At 41.5% G+C, this 23,379-nt stretch overlaps 1 protein-coding gene and 2 long non-coding RNA genes across 4 annotated transcripts; 2 read left to right on the forward strand and 1 right to left on the reverse strand.

The window, feature by feature from the left end:
* Nucleotides 1-6,869: 6,869 nt before the first annotated feature.
* Nucleotides 6,870-10,091, reverse strand: IFT22 (intraflagellar transport 22). The gene is made up of 5 exons (XM_053961319.1): nucleotides 9,993-10,091; nucleotides 9,687-9,766; nucleotides 9,518-9,604; nucleotides 8,676-8,878; nucleotides 6,870-7,774 (listed from the first exon to the last, which is right to left on the reverse strand). Exons 1-5 carry the CDS (start codon nucleotides 10,029-10,031, stop codon nucleotides 7,626-7,628), a joined length of 558 nt encoding a protein of 185 aa, XP_053817294.1. The 5' UTR covers nucleotides 10,032-10,091; the 3' UTR covers nucleotides 6,870-7,625.
* Nucleotides 10,092-10,143: 52 nt separating this feature from the next.
* LOC128798103 (uncharacterized) lies at nucleotides 10,144-22,497 on the forward strand. Of its 2 annotated transcripts, none has more exons than XR_008434326.1 (4): nucleotides 10,144-10,401; nucleotides 12,443-12,489; nucleotides 16,648-16,719; nucleotides 22,305-22,497. It is a non-coding gene; the product is annotated as an uncharacterized LOC128798103 (long non-coding RNA). The 2 variants fall into 2 exon arrangements; XR_008434327.1 differs by having other exon boundaries at nucleotides 12,446-12,489.
* LOC128798105 (uncharacterized) lies at nucleotides 11,034-11,940 on the forward strand. The gene is made up of 3 exons (XR_008434329.1): nucleotides 11,034-11,172; nucleotides 11,296-11,445; nucleotides 11,888-11,940. It is a non-coding gene; the product is annotated as an uncharacterized LOC128798105 (long non-coding RNA).
* Nucleotides 22,498-23,379: the final 882 nt, after the last annotated feature.

The raw sequence follows: 23,379 nt of genomic DNA on the forward strand, positions 1-23,379 counted from the left end.
TTCAATACAAGTAGTTCTGCAAACAGTGAATATTTTTTTCCTATGGATTTATATCTTGGACTGTGTTTAGGCATGGATTCTCTGATGTCTAATGGGGATTTAATTCATTTTAGCCTGTTTCTTCAATGAGAAATGAATAATCTCTCTTAACTTGGCTGTCTATTTTCACAGAACTTGCAGGAATTAAATACTGTAAGTTCTAAAAATCTGAGTGGGAATTTTGAACCAGTTCCAACACTACTTGGGGCCAATTCGTATAAACAAACATAAACATGAGTCTCATTTTCTTACAAAAACAAAAGATAAGACTCAATCTTTATTACTTTGTATTTCCACATTACCTGCTTGATTCTCTTCTGGTTTATTTGTGATCAACCATATGCTTTATTTATAAAGCTGTATGAAATATGGGATTTTTTTCCACATTGAATGCATATTAAGTCATCATTAATTTATGCTTGTTATAGGCCACACAAGAGGTCACATTCTCTTTTTACTGTCCTTGCTGGAGCATGGGAAAGAGGTAAAATGCCTTTTAACTTACATGTTTGCACAGGCAAGTGCAGAGAAAACTAATTCTAAAGGAAAAATTATCTATTCTATCACCAGTTCTGGTGAAGGAAATGTAGAATTAAAATTATCTTTTGGATTGCTGAGTCCGGTCTTCTGCTCCTGTAGTGAGGCAAGTTTCCAATCTTTTTCATAAACAGCTTGGTGCTATTCAAAAATATGCTCTTTCCTCCTTGTTGTCTCTCCTATTCTCCAAGTTTCCCACTTTATTTGGTGTTCCAGAATTTCCTTCTTTTGATGGGAAAGAAACCTTTTCATTTCCATGGTCAATTTAGGCATGTTTCTCTTGTTCTGTGAAATTCCTAAAAAATTAATTACTGCAGGTAGCCATGTCTGTATAGGGAATAAGGGAGGAAAACTCTTATAAGAGGACAGAAAATCTTCACTTGAGTAAATCCTTAAGACTTAAGTCTGTTGGAAACTAGGCTTTAACAGCACTTAGCATAAAGTGTTTGTGTATCTGATACTACCAGGTTTTTCTGGGACTGGCAAATGAATTATTTAGTAATGGAAACTGCATGTGCATGTGTTTGGCTTCTGTAGGTTCACGTGATAGAAAACTGTAAGAGTGTCTGTAGGGATCACAACTGCACAACTTTGTGTCTTATACCCCATGTCTTAACAGGGCTCAGAAATTCCCATTTAGCTGGGTAGAAGAGAGAGAACAGAGTGGCAAGTCTCAGCTTTTATTGCTAATGCTTTAATGTAAAATAACATTTATGGCCTGTAGATTTGGTTCTGTGCAGGTCTGTGTGACTTAAAATTTATTACACCACTTCATATTTGTGCATCTCTCTCCAATTCCTGGATATGAAAGACATTAAAGGTCCAAAAGGTTACCTTTATGTTAATAGCTCCAGATATACCCAATATTTAACTTCCCTGGATGAAGGAATTGCAACAAGGGCTGGCTTGTCCTGTTAGCATGTGACAGTGTCAGCCCTGTGTGCTGCAAAGCTTCACGGAGCCTTGGAGAATAAAAAAGAAAAAAGCCAAGTGTACGCTCAATGGAAAACAGATGGAGTTTTCATTAGATATTACTTTTAATGATCTGCTTTAAAAGTAAAGATACACCATTCTGAGCAGAAGGGCCTCATAATAGCTGTGTTTGGGTCCCAGGCTCATTAACTTAGCTACAGATAAGCAAGACTGCAAGATCTTTGTATCATTAGAGGTTCCAGTCAAACTTGCCTACCATTATTAGAATTCCAAACACAGCAGAACTATTTTGGAGCCTTAACAATAATTTATCCTGAAGATGTATCTTTATTTAATGATTCAGAGTTGTTATTATGGGCCTGGCAATCAGTTGCTCAGTTTCTGGAGTATTACCATTTAACCTAGGTCAGGATAAAAATCCTGGAATATTCATTGCAGGGCAGACCTGAGGGCCTATTCTTTACAGTTCCCTTGGGTGTGACTGTCCCAAATGGTGTCACTGGCTGTGAGAGGTGACCCCAGCAGTCTACAAAACCTGAAGATCCCTCCTAAAAAGAGGGACCCTGCAATCTGTGCCTGTGGGTACTAAATCAGCTTTTGACATGTAAAGAACAATGCAATCCCAGGGTTTTAGGAATAGATGCTTGCTGCCAAACCACAAGAAATGCTTTTGTCTGGAACTCATGGAGCAGTAACATAGCAGTGGAGGGTGTACCCTTGTCTGTTATTCCCTCTGAGCAATTTCTCAGAGACTTGTTACCAGGATTCAGATAGATTTCATGGAACTAGGAGAGAAATAGGCTTTAATTTCTTTACAAAAGGAGGGAGAGACAATAGAACTCAGCAAAACATGGCATTTTTTTTATTTCTGTCTGAAAGTTATGCAAGCAAAACCCAGTGCCCATCTTCAGGCAGTACTCTCTAAAGAGAGACTCATGTGAGAAAATTTGTGTTATCTTTCTTCTGGTGTGAGTTGATAAAACTGCTTCATTTCCTCTGCATATGTATAAATACAACCTATGTCTTCAGCTGATCTCCAGCTGGGGAGCACAAATCAGAATGCAAGTTTCTCAAAGTTCAAGGAAGTTTGAAGCTGGAGCTGATGTTCTGATTCAGTGCTACCTCTGCAGAAGAATACCTGCATGAATAATAAAAAAAAAAAGCAGCCTCTTGTTTTCACAAGAGATAGACTAGAAGGATCAAGTCCAGTGACAATCTATCACAAACTGCTGATTAAACACTGTTATGGAACCAGCTTATTTTCCCACTCTGTTAGAAACCTTCTTTAACTTCCAGACTAGAGTTATTGGTTTGTTCACATTTAGTATTGTGCCAAAGCTGCCTTTTAGTTTAGATTATTACACACAAACAGAATGCATTAGATTTCCTCTGCTTTTTGTCTCTTTCAGAAAAATAAAAAACAAAAAACAAAACTTGTGTTCAAGGTCAAATTATTTCCACATGCAATTTAAGGGCAGGGGGAGAATAAGCAAAAGGAAGACATGGTGAGAGTTTTATAGTTAGGTTTGTGTACCTTAGTTACAATGGCCCAACCCTTTTTCAACAACAGTTCTGCTCTTCTGATTGCTCCTGTTACCTTATGTCCAAGTAATTGCAGTGGATTTCTTTCTGTGTGATTTTTTTGCAGACATCAAGGATTTCCCCTTGCTATGTTGCTAGAGTGGAAAAAACAACACTTATACAATTGTTTCTTTCTTCTTTAGCCATTCAGTGGCCTTTTCCTGATTCAGTGTATCTTTATGAGCATGGATGGCCAAACCTGAACAAGCCAGTTCCATCACAGTGGTGATTCCAGCACCAGTGAGAGGCTCCCACTTTAGTTTAGGAAGAATTTTCCCAGGATGAATTCTCAGCAAATTCTAAGCAGGTGACTTGCCAAGGTGTCTAGTTATGCAAACCTCAGTCACCCAAGGGGAAACTTGTCCTAAGTAAATAACCTGTATGGATCAATGCAAAAATGCACACTGAAGTGACAAAAGGTTTGCTATGTACACGGGAGTTAACCCCTGCACTGCTTGGGATAGCAGCACGTGGTGTCTGGTACTCCTGGGTGCCATGGTGTCCATGTGTGCACACAGAGCACCGACTGAAGCTGGGGGAATTACTCCTTCAGTGTTTCCAGATTCTTGGGGAAGACAACTTCTCAACAAGGTAAATTGGTATTTGGCAGATCCTTGCTGCACCAAGTATTCCGCCAGTGGAGAATTCTGGAGAAGTGATTAAGAGGAAATGCAAGTGACCTCCAGAGCAAGGTACTCCTGTTGAAAAGCTGAGTTGTTTAAGATGTAATTTTAAGAGGTCCTGGACACCTTCTAGAAGTTGTTTCTTAAAGCATCTGTGTGTCAGCACCCTAGATATTTTAAACTGAGCATGCAAAACCCCAGCATGGATGGGCACTCTTCATGAGGGGGCCTACATGACTCCCTTTAGTCACTTGGCAACACAATAATAGAAATAGGAACATGGGATTTCTTATGTCTATTGTGTCCATTAGAACAATACTGCTGAGAGCAACTGAGACCAAAGGCCTGCCCTTCAAAATATATGACTTGAAAAGAAAGCTGCATTTTTTTGGTAAGGTCCAAATGTATTTCATTCAGCTTTGCTGCTACTCCCAAAGTTTAGTTGTAAACAAGTCACACATCTGGGTAGCACTGCCTGTAAATGTCTTCATCCTCGCCAGGAACTACTGGCTTCACAATGTTCTGTGTGTGCAGAAAGCAGCTTGTAAGAGGTAAGCTGAGCAAACTCTTACAACTGAAGAGCTTAAATGTTTTCAGTGACCGGTCTGCAAAGTAGCCACAGTCTTTAACTTTATGGATATAACCCTGAAGTCTTGAAATTCTGCATTTTAGCCCTGCAGAGTTCCTCTGATTCTGACTGCTCCCTATCAAATTCCCATGCTGACTCTTTGTCCAGACAGGTCAGCTGTCCAGAGCGATGATGTACTAACTGCTTTGGTGGGAGGTGAGTGTGAACTTGAGTAGAACTCAGGTACAGCTATAAAGGGTTTTGTAGCTATACAGCAATAAAACTTTGAAAACCATTTCTGTACATCATAAACAAAATTAAGTAAGCTGTCAGAATTATCATTAATCAGTGCCAAAATAATGTTGCACCTGAATAAGTTCTGCTGAAGTGACAGGTTGTTTTCTCACTGCACAGTTGGCATATCCTGGAAACTTTGGATTCTGCACTCTGGGGACTGAATTCATTTGGATTAATTAATATTTAAAATGTTCTATGCTCCTGATTCCACCCTCAGTTCCCAAAACCATGACAGAAAAACCACTGGAAAAAATACCCACTGAATTGCAGTATAGACAGGGATCCACAGAAGGGGTTAGGGAACTTGGAGACTCCCAATTTGTGCACAGCTGATACAAAACCAGAGTTTGGAGTTCATGGCTGCTGACAGGATGAGAAGGGGACATGACCTGTCCACTCTAAGAGACTGAGGACACCTGGAGAAGGCTACATTTTGGAGGAGTTGACAGACTTCACTGCCTTTCTCTTCTTGGAACGGCCATTCCAAAAAGCCTTTGCAAGCTTCCCAGCACGGTGGTGAGGTCCTCAGCATGGAAGAATAAAATAAGAGTGCTCTTCCTGCGAAGCTGCTGTTCTCCTCTGCTCCTAGACTGTTCCTACTCCCAAGCACACAGCTTGCCAGCTGATTTGTGGCTGATTGCCACATGCTCCCAGTTTCTTTTACACTTGCCTGGCACTTCCTTGGCCTCCCAAGCAGAAACAGGACAGAGTCCAGAACCACCACCCCTCATGAACCACCTGGCTTCAGGCACAGAGACTCAACTGCCCCTACAGTGTGAGTAACACCAGGATGTGGCATCTCCTGGGGCTCCGCAGGCACTGAGAGCTCAGAAAGGCAGAGACAGAGACCCCACGGGTGCTCCTTGGCATTCCCACACCTCTCTCCTAGCTGGGTGTCCCTGATGGCCTTTGTAAATCATTAATGAAAGATACTTCTGAATAAATACTTTCTCTGTTATCATCTCCAGTATTAAAGATTAATTTTGCAGGAGTCTATGCCTTTACTTCAGAAGTAAACACTTCTGAAGTTCTTCAGAAGTGACAGAAATTCATTGCTTGGCCAGATTTTATGAATGATGTTCCATATTTATTGTGTATTATGACCTTTTTGGATGATATGAAGTCGAGTCTAGGCATCTGTCTTTGGTTCTAACATTATTTTTCTTCTCTGATGAACAGTGAGTTGCAGTCTATACATACCTGTAATTTACAACATTTTTTTGAGTTTAAAGTAAGATCATGATTAACATTTTATATGAAGCAAGGTGGTGAACAGGAGAGTTCATTGACTTTTAAACCCTGGAATCACCCAAACAGTTTTACATTCCAAGTAAAATATTTGGTAGGTTTCACACCAGTCTTTTACCAGTGAATATCACAATGTTGCTGTTGGGAAAAACTGAATTTATTAAGGCAGTATATTTTAAAAATTGGCTCCAGCACCACACAGCTGGAAACAAGGAAAAAGTAATCTAAGGCAGCATGTAAAAAACTGTTCTCTAGTTAGACTGTGTATTTTTAATAACTGCCTCCAACAGACCACCCTATGACACTGAGTGCCAGCACGGAAAGCCTGATTGTTCAAGAGTCATGTAAATAAGACGTAGATGTTGAAATGCCAACCTCCCACTATTCACCTCCAACCCATTCTTTTCATCTTTTCCTGCTTATTTCACTTGTTTATTTCCTGGTATCCTTTCTCTCACGGATGTTTTCCTTCAGTACCCCCCTCTTTGCCTCCCAGAACCTACTGTAGCTTTTAGCTTTAATGGCAGAACAGGAACTGTTCAGAGATCTTCTAATTTTTCACCTCACATGCCACTTGCACAAAGGCAGGCTACTCACTGCTTAGAGAAGAACTGTGAAAATAGGAAAAAATAGTAGATTTATTAGGCTGGATCACAAAAAACCCAAGAATCTCTTACTTCTGTTGTCTTGCACTAAAATACATGAAGTACTTCCTGGCTTATAACATACTTTCTCTAAAGGATGTTTACTAAAAGATAGTGTCAATGTGGTGTCATTTCTTTGGCTACTTGGGTGCAAGTTTTTGTAAATGTCTTGTGTTGTCAGCTGAAATATATTACAATTTAATCACTATTTTCCTTACTAAAAATGAAACAAGTTGCTAAGAATTCCACAAACCCATAATTAACTTCCCCTTTGAGAACAAAGAGGATGCATTTTTAAAATGTTTTTATTGCCTTCGTAGTACATGATACAAAAAAATGTCTTCTGCAGCAAAACACACAAAGAACAGGAAAAGAGAGCAAACTAAACAAATCAGAAAGTAAATTATCTATGAAACCATTTATTTCAATTCAACAGGGAACATAACATTTTGAAACAGCTTTTCCTCCCCTGGAGAATGCAGAACTTATTTGAGCTCCTGATATAAGTCAGAATATTGCATTAAACCAAGATTTCAATTCCTTCCTCCCAGAGAGACCTAAACAGTGTCCTCACGACATGTTCATTTTGTTGGAATAGAAGAAAAACTTAGTCTTGAGAAAGACTGCAACCTGCTCTGTCCTGCCAAGGCAATGGCTGTGCAATGTGCTCTCCTCAAGGGAAAGACAAGGACAACTTGGAACATAAAAACATGGATTCTACACCATGACTTCTCAGATCTCTATTCCAATCAGTTTGTACTCCAAAGCAAGCCTTCTCCAGCTAGCATGAGCACCTTGCCCAGATGCTTCAGCACAACTCCAGTGTCTTATGTTCTGTCAGGCTTTCTTCTCCAAGCAGCCCTGCACAGAGGAATTCTGCAGACATGACCCATACCTTTGTATTTTGGGCCACACCAACATGGTAACACCTTCCTGTGCCTCTGATGCCAAAGTGCAGCTACAAAGCTGCACCCAGATTCCTGGATGTGCAGCCATCTCCTTGGCAGCACAGCTCACTGGATGTCAGCCCTTCTTCACAGACTGAAGTATTTGTAGCCTGGCAAATTCTCCTTGGGGTGGGTCTGTTCACAGGCTAGTATAGCTTGCAAAGGGAAAATCATATTTTTTCTTCCTTGTTCAGTATATTTTTTAATATTAAGAGATAATTGACATTTCTTCCCTCTCTCTGCTCTCATTTATTATGGAGATAATGCTTCTGAAGTACTTGATAAATTCCATCCGAACATCTTCAGGATCTTCCTCTAAGTTGGAATGTATCAATTTTAGCTTGTTCAGTGGATAAGCTTTGAAAATAAATAAGAATAATTAGGTATATTCCTCTTGTAAAGGAAATAGTCACAATCATGAGACAGCACAGCTGGAATTCAATGGTACACAACGTTTGACACCCCAGATAACACAGAGCCAGGCAAGGAGAAATGCAGCAGAGTTTGTCAGTGTTGCAAACAAATACAGCTTATTGCCAGGTTCAATTCTTCCAAGTTTATTATTATTGAAGTGTAAAGTCTGGATTTGGTCTCATATTCAGTTAAGCAGAATTAAGCAAATTGAGCACTGAACTGCAATTTTATTATTTAAGTGATATGATACTCTTTGATTACTTCAAAATTATGGAATGATATTGTTGTATTAAATATGTATTAATATATTAATGCTTATAACAAACATGTGCTTGTTTAAACACTGGAACAGGTTGCCCAGAAGGGAGTGTGTGTTTTCACAGCCATAAATAGCCACAAATAATTTTGCAGTATCTAAGGTACCTATTGCTAATTTTAAGGTGCAGCTCATTAGCCTTTTATTTCAAAGAGCTCCTGTTCTTTTGGCTGGCAAAATACAGACTTAAATGCCCTAAAAAGTGTCTGTTACAAAAAAAAAAAAAAAATTCCAATGTAAGAACCAAACTACAACTCATGAGGAAATATGGCAGGAGTTCTAATTTCTGCTTCAGCTGCATACACACTTGGCGAAGCCACTGAAACATTCCCTTCCCCTTCCCCATTCCCAGAAACAGGAATATTGCTCACCTTTGAAATCCATTATTTCTGTTTTTTCAAAGCACTTTAGTGTTCTTTAATCAACAGATTTAGATGAAAAATGCAAGCCATGAGGTATTAACAATTTTAAAGACACAAAGATCAATGAAAAACTCTGAGCTACTAATGGAGTTTTCCATCTCCTTACCCAAGGACAGGTTTTCTGTGTCCCCTGCACTGCCTGGCTTGTGATGTGCCACCAGGAGACACTGACTGTCAAGCAGTGGCTGCTGCTGCACAAAGCATGAGTACCACATCTCGATTTCTTTCAGGTGGCTGGGCAGCTCAGGGTTGAAGATTATTATTACACCATGAGAGTCCTTCATCAGAGCTGGCCAGCATGTTTCAAACCTTGAAAAACACAGAAAAATGAAACACTGAGAGCTGTAGAGCAGAAACATGCACTCAAATTTCCTCAAGTTTTTTCCCCTTCTCAAGAACACATTAAGTACTTTTTTAACTATAACATCAGTAACCATGCCATTTATAGATCATATTCCAAGTATTTTGACTTACCTATTGTGATAGTTGATCCCATGATTTTCTAATTTGATGATTTTCTGACAATGTAGAATTTGGTCAAATGCTCATACAAACTTAATTAAACATTGCCCTAAAAATGGATCATTCACAATTCCATCTTTTAGAAATTAAGGCCTCAATCATATGCATCCGTTGTTTGAAGTTCCCTCACATAATTTAATGGAGATGAAGGCAATTACAGAGTGGGCCTCTGTCTCCTGTACCTGTAACTTCATTCCAGGAGTTGTGGACTTTACTGTTTGAGTCAGTCCTTATCCAAAACAGAGTTCAGGGGTGATCATGGCAGACCTTACCTAGTGTTGGATGCTTTACAACAGAAACTATAAAAATATATTGGGATAACGAGTCAGGAAGAGTCCTCATGTCAAACACATTGCCTTAAGAGTATCTTGTAAACACATCTATCAGGAGTTCAGTAACCTGGAGGAAGTAACAATGCTGGCTTACTTTTGATCACCACTGCAATCCCACAGCTCGAATCTACAGCCAGCTCCCTTGTTCCCACTGAGGTTTGGCCTCTCATACTCCAGGATCCTGCGGAGATGACGGATACGCAATGGGACGTGATGGCACCCAGCGGCACAGCAGAGCGCGGGGCTCTCGGGCTCTCGCTCACCTGACCCCCTGCGTGGGGCTGTAGCTGCAGATCCCTTCCGTGCTCTCGGACACGAAGTTCGCCAGCACCGACTTTCCAGACTGGCACAACGCGGGGTGAAAGACACACGTAGGAATTGAATGCGCCAAAGCCACAACGTCGGTGCTCACCCAAGTCCCCCGCGCCATCCCTCCCCCTCAGCCCCGGTGCGTGCAGGCCTGGTCCCGCTTCCTCCTGCCTGCCCTCCCTCCCTGTCTCCACCGCAGCGGCCCCGCGGGGCTCGGCGGTGCCGTTCGGGCGCTCCCGGGGCTCCCGGCCCGCGCTCACCTCACGGGGCCCCACCAGCAGCACCTTGGCCCTCAGCATGGCGGGGGGCACGGCGCCCCCCCGCGGCCGCTGCCCGGCAACGCGCGGGGCGGCGGCAGCGCGCGGCCATTGGCTCTGCCGCCGTCACGTGACGGGAGGGGCGGGGCGCGGCGTGAGGCGGCGGCTGCGGCGCTCGGGCCCGCGGGCTGGCCGCGCTCTATCCGTGTCCCCGCTCTGTTACCGCTCTTTCCGCTCTCTCTTTACTGCTCTGTCCCCTTCATGTCGCCTCGCCGTCCTCGCAGCGTCCCCGCTCCGTCCTCCGTCCGTTGTGTCCTCATTCCTTCCCCGCAGCGTCCCGGCGGCGTCCCCTTCGTGTCCCCGGACTGCGCCCGCAGCACCCCTGCTGTTGCCTCCCTGCTCTGTCCCCGCAGTATCCTTGCTTGACAGAACGAGAGGACGCAGTCTCTTAAGCTGCGCCAAGGGAAATTTAGGTTGGATGTTAGGAAAAAGTGTTTTACCGAAAGAGTGACAAAGTGCTGGAATCATCTGCCCAGGCAGGTGGTGGAGTCACCATCCCTGGACTGGATGTGGCACTCGGTGCCAGGGTTTAGTTGAGGTTTTGGGGCTGGCTTGGACTCGATGATCTTAAAGGTCTCTTCCAACCCAGGGATTCTGTATGTGAATTCTGTGTGCTTTGTCCCCACTGTCCCCTTGCTGTTCCTCTGCTCTGCCCGGCCTGCTCTCGGTCCGCTGGAACAAATGTGGTGTCACAGCAAAAGAGCAAAGGGATCCTTCACAATGTGTGTGCTGCTGTGGCTCAGGGCACCTTTGGTAAGGGGAAATCCTCCTGTCACTTCCCAGCTGCTCCTTTCAGCAGGAGACAGAGTTTCCAGCCACTGAGCTGTGTCCCTGAGCACTGACCAGAGCAGGAACAGCTGATTACTTTTGAGGGTAGAAGTGGGAGAAAGTGGAAAGTCCCTCTCAGACTGTTTTTCTGCCCATACATACCCATCTTTGAACCATGAGAAGATAAAGCCCATGACTCCTGTGCGACCTTTCAGGGTCCAAAAGTCAATGAAAGATGGAATAGAGATCACCAAGCCCACTGCTGCACCCCATTGCTGGCCACATCCATGCAATGCTGCTCCTGCATTGGCCCCAGTGCCCTGGTAGGCAGCTTGGAGGGATGAAACAGACAGAGGTCAGTGCCCTCTTCCAGAACCTTCTGTCGATGTGGTCTTCAGACCATTCTCCACTGCTCTGGTGTCCCTCACTAGCTCCAGCAGTGCTCTCCTTCCTTGTTTCTTTGCAATTTTAACTGCAGATTCTCCTTGGAAGGATGACGAAGCCAAGCTCTTGAAGATTCTTATTAAGGCTTGTTAGGAGAGGCAAGAGACTTTTTGAAATAGCAGCTTCTAAGAAAATAAAACATCTGGCAGACAGATGTGCTGCTTCAGAGCTGTTTAGTGCCCAGGTACAATAGCACTTCTAGACAAGCTTTCAAACAGGGCCTCTAGGCGCTACCACAATGTAAATGTTTATTACCAGTACTGCTAATAAATGTGAACCAGAAATGCTCTGCTCTCACTGAGGGGGTACAGTCTTCTCTATCACAGTGGAGACTCCTTTGTTGTTTCACTCCTTGTGTAGGGATAGTTTACAGTGCTTCAATGTGGCAGTGGCATCCCGAAGTTCACACAGTATTTTAAATATCACAAAGCCCTTTCTTTTCAGGTTCGTGGGACTAAGACAATGAAAAAGCAGTAGTTGCAACTACCCATGAATTTGATTCTGCTGTAACAGACTGGATGTGTGCTCTGTGTTTGTGTTCTGCATGATTCAGGACCAAATTCACAATGAGCTGGGACAACTCACAGTTAATTCTTTCCATAGCTTTGTTGTTTTCCACATTTCAGACCCACGACTTCCAAAGGAAAGACAGAAAGGGTGGCCCAGAGAGAAGAACCAGCACAGCCTCAGCTGGCATATGGTATTAGCTGACACTAGCACATGAAGAAAAATGTGTTATAAAGGGTCCTATTGTGGACACCAGCACAGAAGAAGGGGGGGAAAAAGCATAAGAGGTAACTGAAACTGGGTAAAACTGGCTGTTTGTGCAGCTGCCCAGAAAGCAATTAGGATTAATTTTTAGATGGAGTGTCAGATAGGGTTTTTGTGTGTTTATATTAGCCACTGAAGAGTAAGGAGAGCACAGCTGACTAAGGGTGTAATTTTTGGATTTATCCATGTGATTTAGGGTTTGAAGTCACTTTAGAAAGTGGGAATTAAGCTTTCGAGCCACTTAGAATGACTGTTTTCAAAGGCATCTAAGTCAAGTACATTTGATGTTATCAGCATCTGCCTTAGGCATATGGGTAAAGCTATGTTAGTGCCTGGTGTATTGTTTGCTGAGAGCACATGTGTGTGAATCATTTTCCTTCACTGATTTAAAACTCTTTGTCGGACTGCAGCAGGGAGGAAACCCCAGCAGTAAGTGAACTCCTTCCAGACAATGCTGGTAATGGTCTTTATGTCTTGCATTAGATGGCAGGTTTTCTACCATAGTGTTTTGGTAGCAAGCAAAAATTATCATCTTCAGGTGATTTTCCTTGTAAAATCCCCCTTCTTCCCTCAAAAGCCAAAAGCCACTGCAAGGTATCAATAGTATTTTTTGATATTAAGAATAAAGTTGTTCTTTGCTCTAGAAATGCCAGTGAGAACTTGAGTGAGAGATACAGTGATTGCTGTATGAGGGCAAGTGATGCTTTTTGCCTGAATTTCAGATCAGAGGATATTGCCTCCAAGGTAGAGACCCACTGGTTTTACTGGAAGCAGCAGTAAAATATATTGCCAGTCAGCTTTCAGATAATACTTGAGCATTTGCAAACCATTCAGCCTTTCAGTATTTTAAGTTTGCATTGTATTTCGTTTAATGTGGCACATAAAAATTTTCCTATGAAAACAACTCAAAAAAAATTTTCATAAGCTTTTGTGGCTCAGTATTGGTGCTTTGTTTAATGTACTGTAGCAATGTTTCCAAACTTTGGGAAACACGCCCTGGAGCACTCAAGTTGTGTGTGAAAATGCTGCCTGGGTTAGAAGTACAACCACATGGCACAGCTCACCATGAAGGGCAGGCTCTGCCTGGTTGCTGTGTGTTGCATGACATTTATTGTGTATATGCAGAAACAGCTCTTCACTGGGTGCAGACAGGGACCTGCATTACATCGACCATTTATTTATACTGGTTCACCTGGAGGAAAGGCATGGGATATAGGAATTGAGAGGAAGGAACACCTACTTTTGAGCATTGTAGGCTGTTATTAAAAATTAAGGAGAAAATCAATATTGTAATCTCAAATCTTGTTGGTTAAGCAGCTCAGGGCAGGGATGTGTCTCTGGGGCTCAAAGCGTAGCTGATTAAGTAAATGATGGTTTGGATGAAGTGTGGCTGCTCTCTGGAAAAATCTTTGGGTGGAGCTATGGCAAGAGACCAAAGGGAAACAGGACATTAAGGTGCATTGACAGAGGTGCAGTGCAGCCCTGCTCTTTGTCATGAGTCTGTGGGGTAACATTCAGTTCAGTCTCTCTCAGGAAACCTATTCTGGAATCAACAGGAACAGCTCATGCAAAACCTTATTGCTTTGTTCATGCCAACAGATTGTCAAGGACTTCAACTCTTACTGATCTGTGGCCTCAAAGGCCTTCCCAGGGGAGATGAGGATCTTTATTTCCATTATATAGCTGGAGAAACACAGCAGAGATATAAAAACAAACCCAAGGAACATGTCTGCCTCTATGGCCACCCTAAGAAAAGACACCAAAGTGTTCTGATTTTTGAGTTGCAGTATGTGAATCCAGAAGTTGGAGTTAGTTTCTGTGGTTTAAATCTTCAGGTGCAGCTGCAGATGATACCTCTGATAGATGTTTTCCTTATTCTAAAGTCCGTGGAGCAACAGTAACACCTAGTGGCTGAATGTGCCAGTCTCTTCCTCTTTTCTTTCCCTCCTTTCAAGAAAGAGTTGGAGGGCACACGGTGTGATTGACAGCTTTGACTTGCAAGGCCAACACTTAGGATCTCCAGGGATTTGCTATTTTCCTTTCAATCTCCCACCACGTTCTGTTTTCTATTAAAAGTGGTAGATGAAATATGAAACTCTTCCTCCCACCTCCCAACCCCCTTCACTTTTCTGGCTTATGGAGGAGGTTGTTCCAGTCCATCTTGATCTGTAGGTGGGTGGGCTGTGAGTGACCAAGCCTACTGCTTCCAGCTTGGAGCACTCAGATTTCTGTAAGGAATCCAAGCTTTCTTTTTCTTTTTCTTTTTTTTTTTCTTTTTTTCTTTTTTTTTTTCTTTTTTTTTTTTTTTTTGGCCTGAAAAGGATCAAGCAGATCATCTGGTGGAGGTTGGTGACCTCAGTCCATTTGATAATGTGGTGTTAACTCGCTTGCATTAAGGCAGACCAAACCAATCAGTTCCAAGAAGTTACCATTTCCTAAAATGTGGTGTGTGGGATTGTTTGCCACAATCTACTGGGACTGCTAATTCATTAGAGAGGGACCCCTAGAAAAACAGCATTAGGGAGGAAAGAACCCACAGATGTTTATTGTGTTAGCAGGAGAGCCCTTCAGAGGGTCTTCACTGCCCCTCACAGGGGAAGGTTTCAATTTTTCCATGGAAAAAAAAAACATTAAGCAAAAGTATTTCTGCTTAAGCCCAGATCATTTGCATTTGCAAATAGAACCTCAACTCTTTGTGGGAAGTACAGTACTGAGACACTCTGGGTTTGTCATATTCATGCTGTTTAATTTTAGGCTTCTGGTTTAGGTATTCTGAATTGCCGTTGGAAGCATCTGTTTAGGAGAGTCTTCACTGCCTGCTGACAGAGCCTGAACTCTAATTTACACTGTGGATATATGCTCTTTTACATATGACATTAATCTGTATCACCACTCAAAGAATAGTATTTGCCTCCCTTCACATCCCCAGTTCTTCATCCAGCTTCCTCCCAATTACCTGTTTAGATGGAACAGATTAAATTGAAAACTAGCCTGATGCCTCTGGGATAAAAAAATAAAATAATCAGCTCTATGAACCCATTTACTGGAAAACTGCACAAAAGCCTGGTGCTAACAGAAGGAAGGCAATGAGGACCAGTGGGAACATGGGCAAGTGAGACTAGGATGGGACCTTTTGGCTGCAGTGGAGATGTACATGGAATTAAAGCATGCATATATACATACCATTAATCAGACCTCCTAAATCTGGTGTTCCCAATACCTGTTTGTGAGGGAAGGCAAAGAGAAACACACCCTGATGGTAAGAAATGAGGAATATTGTGCTGGGATGTGTTGAGCAACCTTCACTCTTAGAAGAAGGAGTGCGGCAGCCTTGTTAGGCTGGGTGAAAAATCTTCCTCAACGTTTGGTAAAAATGCTGTCAGAGGTGGCAGACCTGAAAGTACTGAAAGAAGACAATCACAGGCTAGTTGTTCTTTGTGATTCACAAGGACTCTTGGATCCTTTTCTATTAGACCCTTATGCTTTTTGTTTTGAATACAGGATTTCAAAGTCAGCTTTGTTTCTCAGTGGCAGCTGTGGTGTTTGCCACCCGTGTTGGTCTGGGAAGAGACAGCATACATTAACATTGTCTGTTCTGGTTATTCACTCAAGCCAGACCTCAATGACTTTATAGAAAGAAAGGACAGCAGTGTGTAGTGTCTTTAGAGGGACTGCCATGTACCCTATAGGAGGGGAGAGCCTACAGACAGGAAGATTTTGTTTTCTCTCAGTTTCATTCTCTGGTTTGACTCACGTGTTACTTTGCAGTTTATGGCCAGACGCGGGAGTTCCTTAACCCCATGATCCTTCCAGACATGATGTTTCTGCTGACATCCTGGGTCAAATCAGCTGTCTTTTCACATGTCTCACATTCATTTTCCTTTAAGGCTCAATTACCTGTTGGCAATATGCCACTAGTGACAACAGATTTATACCAATAATTAGTATGTTTTGAGAAGCTTGGAATAAAATCCTTGCTCCTTTGCTTAGGTACCTGGATGCAGTTACGAATTCTTAACTCTGCATCCTAAACTTTAAAAGATTTATTCTTGATAATTTTGTCTCAATTCCCTTTAAAACCTAGTAAAAGTAGTTTCCAATGCTTGGCTCACTTGCAAACTCCTCATTTGAAATTCCCTCCTTAATATCTCTGGGCTACAAAAACCCCTGTGTGAGACTGGCCCTCTGAAAAGGGGCTGCCACTGCAGGAATTTGTCAGGGGAATTTCTTTTTTTGGGCAACAATCAGTTTAAACCTGACTGAACCTCCTTCCACTGCAGCAGGTGGGGCTTGAAGCACTGTGTTGTTTTCTGCATTTTAAACACCATGAGGAATGTCTTGGAAACATAAAAAGTAAAGTAGACTGGATGCTATGAAAGAGCTCATATTTAATACAGATTGTTGACCATTTAGTATTAAGTGGTTCATTATTTTATTGTTCTTCAATAATTTGAGAGCTTAAATCTTTTACTTTTGGCTTGGCTAGTGATGCTGTCTTGAGCTGGGTTATAAAAATACTGTGCTTCACCTAAGCACAGGTTTTTATAGTTTTCATCTTAATTAGCAAGCTGCAGATTTAGATGGATTAATACAATCACTCTTTCTTTTGCCATAGAAGTTCAGAAGTATAATCTGTCACTTGTGAGAACATAAAGAATTGGACTGGAACCATTCCAAACTCTTTACTGTAAGTGTTCAAAGATTTAATGGAGTCCTCAGTCATAAAATCTTAAATTTGAACTAGACCTTTATATTCTCCATTCTTAAATTCACTATTTTTATGTCCAGGGGATTTCCTGTTATCCAAGTATGTACGGAGGCCCTTTATTTCCCTCTGTGTGTGTTTTTTAATTAAAATCAAATGTGTATGTCAGTGGTTGATTGCACTTAACCTCCTTAGGTTCATATTTCTTATTTAATTACATTACATTTTAAGGTTTAAGGCTATATATTTACTGCAGTTAATAGCACACCATATTTTAATGAAGCTGTTATCTTCTGCAAATATATACAGAACAATGGAGATTGATTGTATAGGAGCTTTTGAAGAAATTGTATCTCAAAGCCATTTAAAATGAATAAACACAGTGGAGAGTTTTTGTTAATGTAGTTTTTCACCTAACACAGCTTCAAAATTAAGGAAATGAATGGTTGGGTTATCAGGGACTGCACCTCTGTGGGTCACAGGCACAGCTGGAGTGTACTAATCCCAACAAACCAGAAATTCTCCAGAACTGCAGCACCAAAGTCCACTCAGCTCCCAGGTACACTGGCCAGGATCCCCCTCTACCCTGCCTACAGCTCAGCTCTGTAAATCTACTGTCAGTCCATTCAGGGAAGGCTCAGTACATGAACAATTATTATCTGATTTTACTGAAACATCTGAAAACAAGGACAAGTATTACCTAGAGATCATGTCCAGAAAATCTGGGACAAATCTCCTGTGCTCCACTAGAATGCAGCCAGCTGCACACCTGTTTTCAATGCAGAACAGGGCATCACCCTCCACTGGGGCACTGCACTGGGTTTCTCACAACAATCTGAGAGTTAAATACCCTGAATTGAGCCAAAAAAACGCTGGGAGACACTTCTTTCCAGGCACACAGCAAGGCTGATAGTCTTGTCCTACCATTCCATCACATACCAAAAATCTCCTTGGTCTGGTCAAAGGCTTTTATTTCTTTTTTTGGGCAACAATCAGTTTAAACATTTCATAGTATCTTGCAGACTTTATAATTTCCTTTCTGCCAAAAACCAATTTATATATCTTTTTCGATTACATCTCATCTTGCTTCTTTTATTTTTATTTCTCTTCTTTCATTGTTGTTACTATTTATACCATGTCATTTTTATTCCATTCCTGTTATCCTTAACAATAGCCATGATACATAACAGAGCACTGAACCCTGTGTTACAAAGGCAGGCACTGAGAGATTTCCTGATGGCTCTGGTAGGTCAGGGAGTTCAACCAGATTCTTTCTGGGTGTAGACTGACAGCCCATGTATTCTTCCTGCCTGAGACCCTCCTGGCATGAGGGGCTGTGAGCCAGTGTAATCCCAGAGGATTATTTGGGGATTGGTTTTGCATTTGTAGAGAGATTGCTCTCCCTTAGGCAGAAGAGAAAACAGAGAGATGGAGAGCATTTCTTGTGGTAAAAGAGATTTGTGTTCTGTGTGTGGAGCTGGATATAAGTAAAATATAATTTAGTAGCTCCAGCTTGAGTCATTTAAAAATGGAAGCGAGGCCCTGGAAGAGGGATGAATTTTGGAAACCAAGCCCATTAGGTGTGGAATCCATTGCTGACAATGGAGTAAGTATACTGTGAACACCTAAGCTAGCATTAGTGTACATGTGCTTAGCCAAGAAATACTTGGCACCTGTTGCTTTGCAGTGACTTTATCCTTTAATGCCTGCAATCTTTCGTATTTAGCACCTTAGCTGCTTTTTTATTGCTTCCATGGAGGAATCTGTCAGGTTCAAGAGAGGGGATTGGGTAGAGAGCCAGCTAAAGAGCAGGACAGTGCCACTGAACAGTGCTGGCTTGGATGATGCTCCCCTTGGAACAAGGAGACCAAAATGTTCATAAAGGTAAATTGATAAATCTGGAAAAAATAGTCTCTTTAAATAATCCCTAGAGCTCCCAGCCTAACACACAGCTGTAGGAAAAAAAAAAAAAAAAAAAAGGGACTCCAACAACTGAACAGGATGTTAGGCTGCATTACAGTAAGAACAGAATATATATCAAAAAGGTGTTATTGTTATTACCTAAACCACTGGTGAGTTCTTGTTGAGAGTGCTCTTTTCAGTACTGCTCACTCTACCTAAGGAGGATATGATTAAGGGATAAAGCAAGGAAAATGACAGTAATACTGTGCCTTTCAGCTTTGAGTTATAAAGCAAGACTGAAGAGCTTTGGTATTATCTTGTTTAGAAAGAGATCTTGCAGTGATTTAAAATGATTTTAAAATAATGAAGGAGATTAATCACATTGAAACAGACAAAGTCTATGAAAACAAGAAGAGTTAAATTGAAAAATAGGATCTTGGGAAAAAAATGAAGAGAGAGAACGGAGAGGTTCATGTGAATGCTCCAGTAAATATGTGATGTCAGTTATCAGAGGAGTCCTGTGAATCTGGATGTGTAGGGTAAGGTAAAGCTAGAACTGTAAGGAAAATAGGAGAGTGACAGTGGCATTGTGACTGTTGGCCAGTAACATAACACACAGGCAGTGGAAGCCACGCTGGAACAGGCTCTGGGAAACACCTGCAGCAAGGAGCAAAAGGAAGGTCCTGCAGCCACAGGGTGGTAGATCCAACATGGGCAAGGATGCTGCAGGGAGGCACTGACTGACAAACAGTTTGCAGTGTGAAGATAGAGGCTGACAGGTAAGCAGCTTGTGGAACAAGGCAGGAGAGATAAGAGGGAGAAAGCACATGGCTGCTGTTAATCCACCTGAACTGCAGACACCTAAGGTGAAAATGCTGGAGGCAATTTCAGCTCGTTAGATGGGCAGCATCTTGCTGTGGACGTGGTGGTGCAACAGGACCAAGTGCAGCAAGTTTCAGCTTGCAGCCCACACATTTTTGAAGCACCAAAGCCAACTTCTAGGGGCCCTGTGAAAGCCATCTAAGAAAAGCAGACTATTGTGGTTAGTCCTTGTTGTAATGGCCCACGGAGAAAGCTCCTAGGAGATTAAAAAAAAAAAATCAATAAAAGCTGTAAAAATATGGCTAGAACGTTCAGATTTGCTGGGTGGATGAAGGGGAACACCAGTCTCACCACTTGCATCCCCACTGGTTGGTTCCACAGGGCAGGTGGCAGTGCCTCATGTGCAGGAGCTGGGATGAGGGTGCTTACTTCCATAACTCCTTAGGTTTGTGTTTTGTGTGCATTTACTTGTGTGTTTTGTGAGGAAGGGAGTGAGCCCTCTCTCTCTTCTGTGACTTGCACAATACAGAAGGAGAACTCAGACTCCCACTCATACTGGGCTCCTCAAGTCAAGCAACCTTTGTCCATGGGGAAATTAGGAGAAGTAGGAGGATTTGAGACACAGAGTACAAAACTGAGACATTCTTTGGTCATGAAAGTCCTTCCTTCTCTGTGATTCAGAGAGTCCATGACTCAGGACAGGTTTTCAAATTAGCTAAGCCCACTGAATCTGGGTATCCTATAGTCAGTGACTCCAATAAAAATTGCAGCCTAGTTGCTGGTAGCTGCTCCCACTGCAATGCTACAAAGTACTTTGTTTTGTTGTAGAAGTTCAAGATTCTCCGTGTCTGGAGGATTTTTAATAATATCAGTGTTTATGTCCTGTACAGCATCAAGCAAGCAGGCAGCCCTCAGTGACTGAATGATGTTTAATGAATAGTTAATGAACAGGATCATCGTTTGGGGATACAGACATGGAGACAGACCTCCCAATGTTTTCTTTAGTGACCTCAGTGATGGAAGAGAGAACATACTTATTAAATCTGTAGATGAGGCAAAGCTGGAACTGAATGCAAGAGTACTGGAAGGCAGGATTAAAATTTCAAGTGGTCTTGACAAATTGGTGATATAATCTGAATAAAATTAGATGAAACTCATTAAGAACAACTGCAGGGCACTTTGCTTTGGCAGGAATAATTTTAACTAGCAAGTACAGGATGAGGGAATGGCAGGCTAGCAGTCCTGTGGAAAAGATAGAGAATCCCAAACTGAATGGGGATTAACAATGATGTCCAGATGTCAAAAAGGCAAACCTCAGCAGGGCAGTGATATTCCACAGAAATATAAGTCATGGATATCATAAAATAGATGCAGACCAGTTGGAAAATCCAGAGGAGAATACCAAAAAGAGGCAGAACTATCTAACATGACCTGAAGAAACTGCCTTTGTTTTGCTTCTAAAAGACAAGGAATGCTATTAAAACACTTATTAAAGCATGTTGAGGAATTAAATGTCTCTTCAATGAGAGGAGGAATAGTTTTCTACATCCATAATGAAGAGTGTACGCCATTAAGAGCTTAAATTACAGTAAATCAGAATGAGGTTGGATGCTAAGAAAAACTACCAGAACTGAGCACAAACATTGAAATTTATTTTCAGACAGCCATGGAGACTTTCTATCTTGAGGTCTTTCAGAACAAGGCAGAAAAATTTGTGCCAACAATAATCTGTGTATAACAGATCTTTCCTTCTTACTGGGAAAAGGAAAAAGGATTAGGTAACTCTTGCAGTCCTTCCTGGCTACTTCTGGATGTGTTTCTACTCTGGCAGGTCTGAGTGCAATAGCCTTGATGCTATTTCTGCCTTGTCTTTATCACACCTGTGTGCACCCCTGCTCTGCTGCATTCTTGATGATTCTGATGGATCAAGGGTGTGTCCATAAACTCCCTGTGCCTGTGCAGATCAATGCCTGACATCAAAGGTGACATAAATCTTTTTTCCCAGGACACAATAATGCTCAGAGTATGGATAATTCCACCGGACATAGGCTTTGTCTTGCTGATCAGTTGAGTCATCACATTTTCCATCTACTGAATTATGCTTCAATCTGAGTTATTTTATCCCTTGTATTACTTTATAATACCCACACAAGTGCTTCACTCAGGCAAAGTTCTCATCTAAGGTCAATGAATTTTGCCATTCATGACTTCTGACTCATTTGTCATGCTTCACACAATAACACTGTCTATCATGTTTGCTGTATGCTAAACTGCTTGTGTAAGTGGGACTTTTTTCAATTCTATTCCATTTTGAGTTGTGATTAATTTATTCCTGGTCAAATATAAGAAATGTCCACACAGTAGCTATCTACTGGCTTAGAAGAAAAACCTCCACAGTCCCATAAAATTTTCAGTCTGGCTTAGGTTTGGTTTGACTCCCCAGTAACAGGAATGTTACAATAACCTTAGTAATCTTATAATTTAATTTATAATAGAGGTCTTGAACTCTTACTGTTACTAACCTCTTATCCATCTCTTTCAATTTTCCAAGGTTTCTTGAATGCTTTGTATATCACAATGATCTAGGCGTTTTGGGAAGCTAGAAGGGGTTTATCTAAATTATTTTTGGGTTTAGATGATCTTATCAATGATTTCATTCTAGCTTCAAAAGGACACTTCATAATTCTAAAGCTCCTCAAGGTTTTATCAACCAGAACAAATCAGCTTTTCCTTTGGTCTCTTCTTAGTATCCACATGAAAAGTGCACTTGAAAAATCCTAGGGATTGGCATTTCAAAATTTGTTTGCCATGATTCTAACAATATTGTGACTTTTCTTTTTCAGCTAATTACTGATTTTTGGAATAAAAGTGGTGCTGGAGAGTTGAGATAGAATTTCTGTTGTGGAGCTGCAGTCTGCTTACAGATACAACAATGCTTTTCTACCTTTCTGTGCCACAGATCCCTCTTTTGCTGTATCATTCCAGTTTTTCCCTTTCAACTGAAAAAAAATCAGACTAAACATTGATTATTCCTTTTATTGTCTCTATTTTCTACCACTTCATTTATTGGTTGGCTTGGATGCAGGGTGTGTATGGTTAAAGAAATTACAGATATTTTCTCAGAAGATTTTCTGATGGCTTAAGGCTCAGGTTTGCCCGGTGGACTGGGAAGCTGAAACACAGTCCATGTGCCCACATGATTTATATCCAATGGATTATCCTTCTAACATGACAGTCTAAGGCTGGCATTTGCATAGAAGGTGAGCAGAGTGCAGAAGGAAAATCCTCCAAGGATTTCTTCTTTATAACACCAGAGTTCACAGGGTTGGTAAATAAAAACCTGCCCCTTGCCTCTTTACTTATTTCCCCCAGTGCTGCTCTGCATTGTGGCTTTCCAGTGTGCATCTGCCCCTTCTATCTTGAACTGAATTGGTGAAATGCATCCAAATTATTTATTTAGTCCTGCTTGCCTGGGCAAATCTTTAATTAACAGGCATAAAAAGTGTAGCTTTCTATTTTAAATATATTACGTTTGGTTTATAAGAACAGGACTGTTCAGATTTCAAGGGTTTTCTTCTCAAAGCCAGTCCCTCTGATAAATTGAAGGGATTATGTTTTTGTTGGCTGTCTTTGTTACCTCCATCACTGTGTTTCCAATTTATCAACATAGTTTTGAGAAATTGTTAGAATATGTTGCACTCGTAAGCACCGTGGGGAGAAAAAATATTCATTTATTACTGCTATTGTGTTTGATTATATTACGCATATCCAAAGGACTAAAATGAAATGTCATCTTTAATTCTCCCCTTACAGTAGACAATATCACCCTTTCTTCTCTCTTTCCAGAAACAGTTTGGAAGTCAATTCTTCATTTTCATTTTAAATCAGCCATACAGAATAGAAGCAAGTATGCGTTAG

This window comes from Vidua chalybeata, chromosome 20 (genome assembly GCF_026979565.1).
Source record: "Vidua chalybeata isolate OUT-0048 chromosome 20, bVidCha1 merged haplotype, whole genome shotgun sequence".
Lineage (NCBI taxonomy): Eukaryota > Metazoa > Chordata > Aves > Passeriformes > Viduidae > Vidua > Vidua chalybeata.

Coding starts and splice junctions, on each gene's coding strand:
- IFT22 (XM_053961319.1), bottom strand. CDS start 10,031: ATGCTGAGGGCCAAGGTGCTGCTGGTGGGGCCCCGTGAG. Junction 9,767..9,992: donor TGCTGGTGGGGCCCCGTGAG/GTGAGCGCGGGC, acceptor GCGTTGTGCCAG/TCTGGAAAGTCGGTGCTGGC. Junction 8,879..9,517: donor GATTGCAGTGGTGATCAAAA/GTAAGCCAGCAT, acceptor GTGTTTTTCAAG/GTTTGAAACATGCTGGCCAG.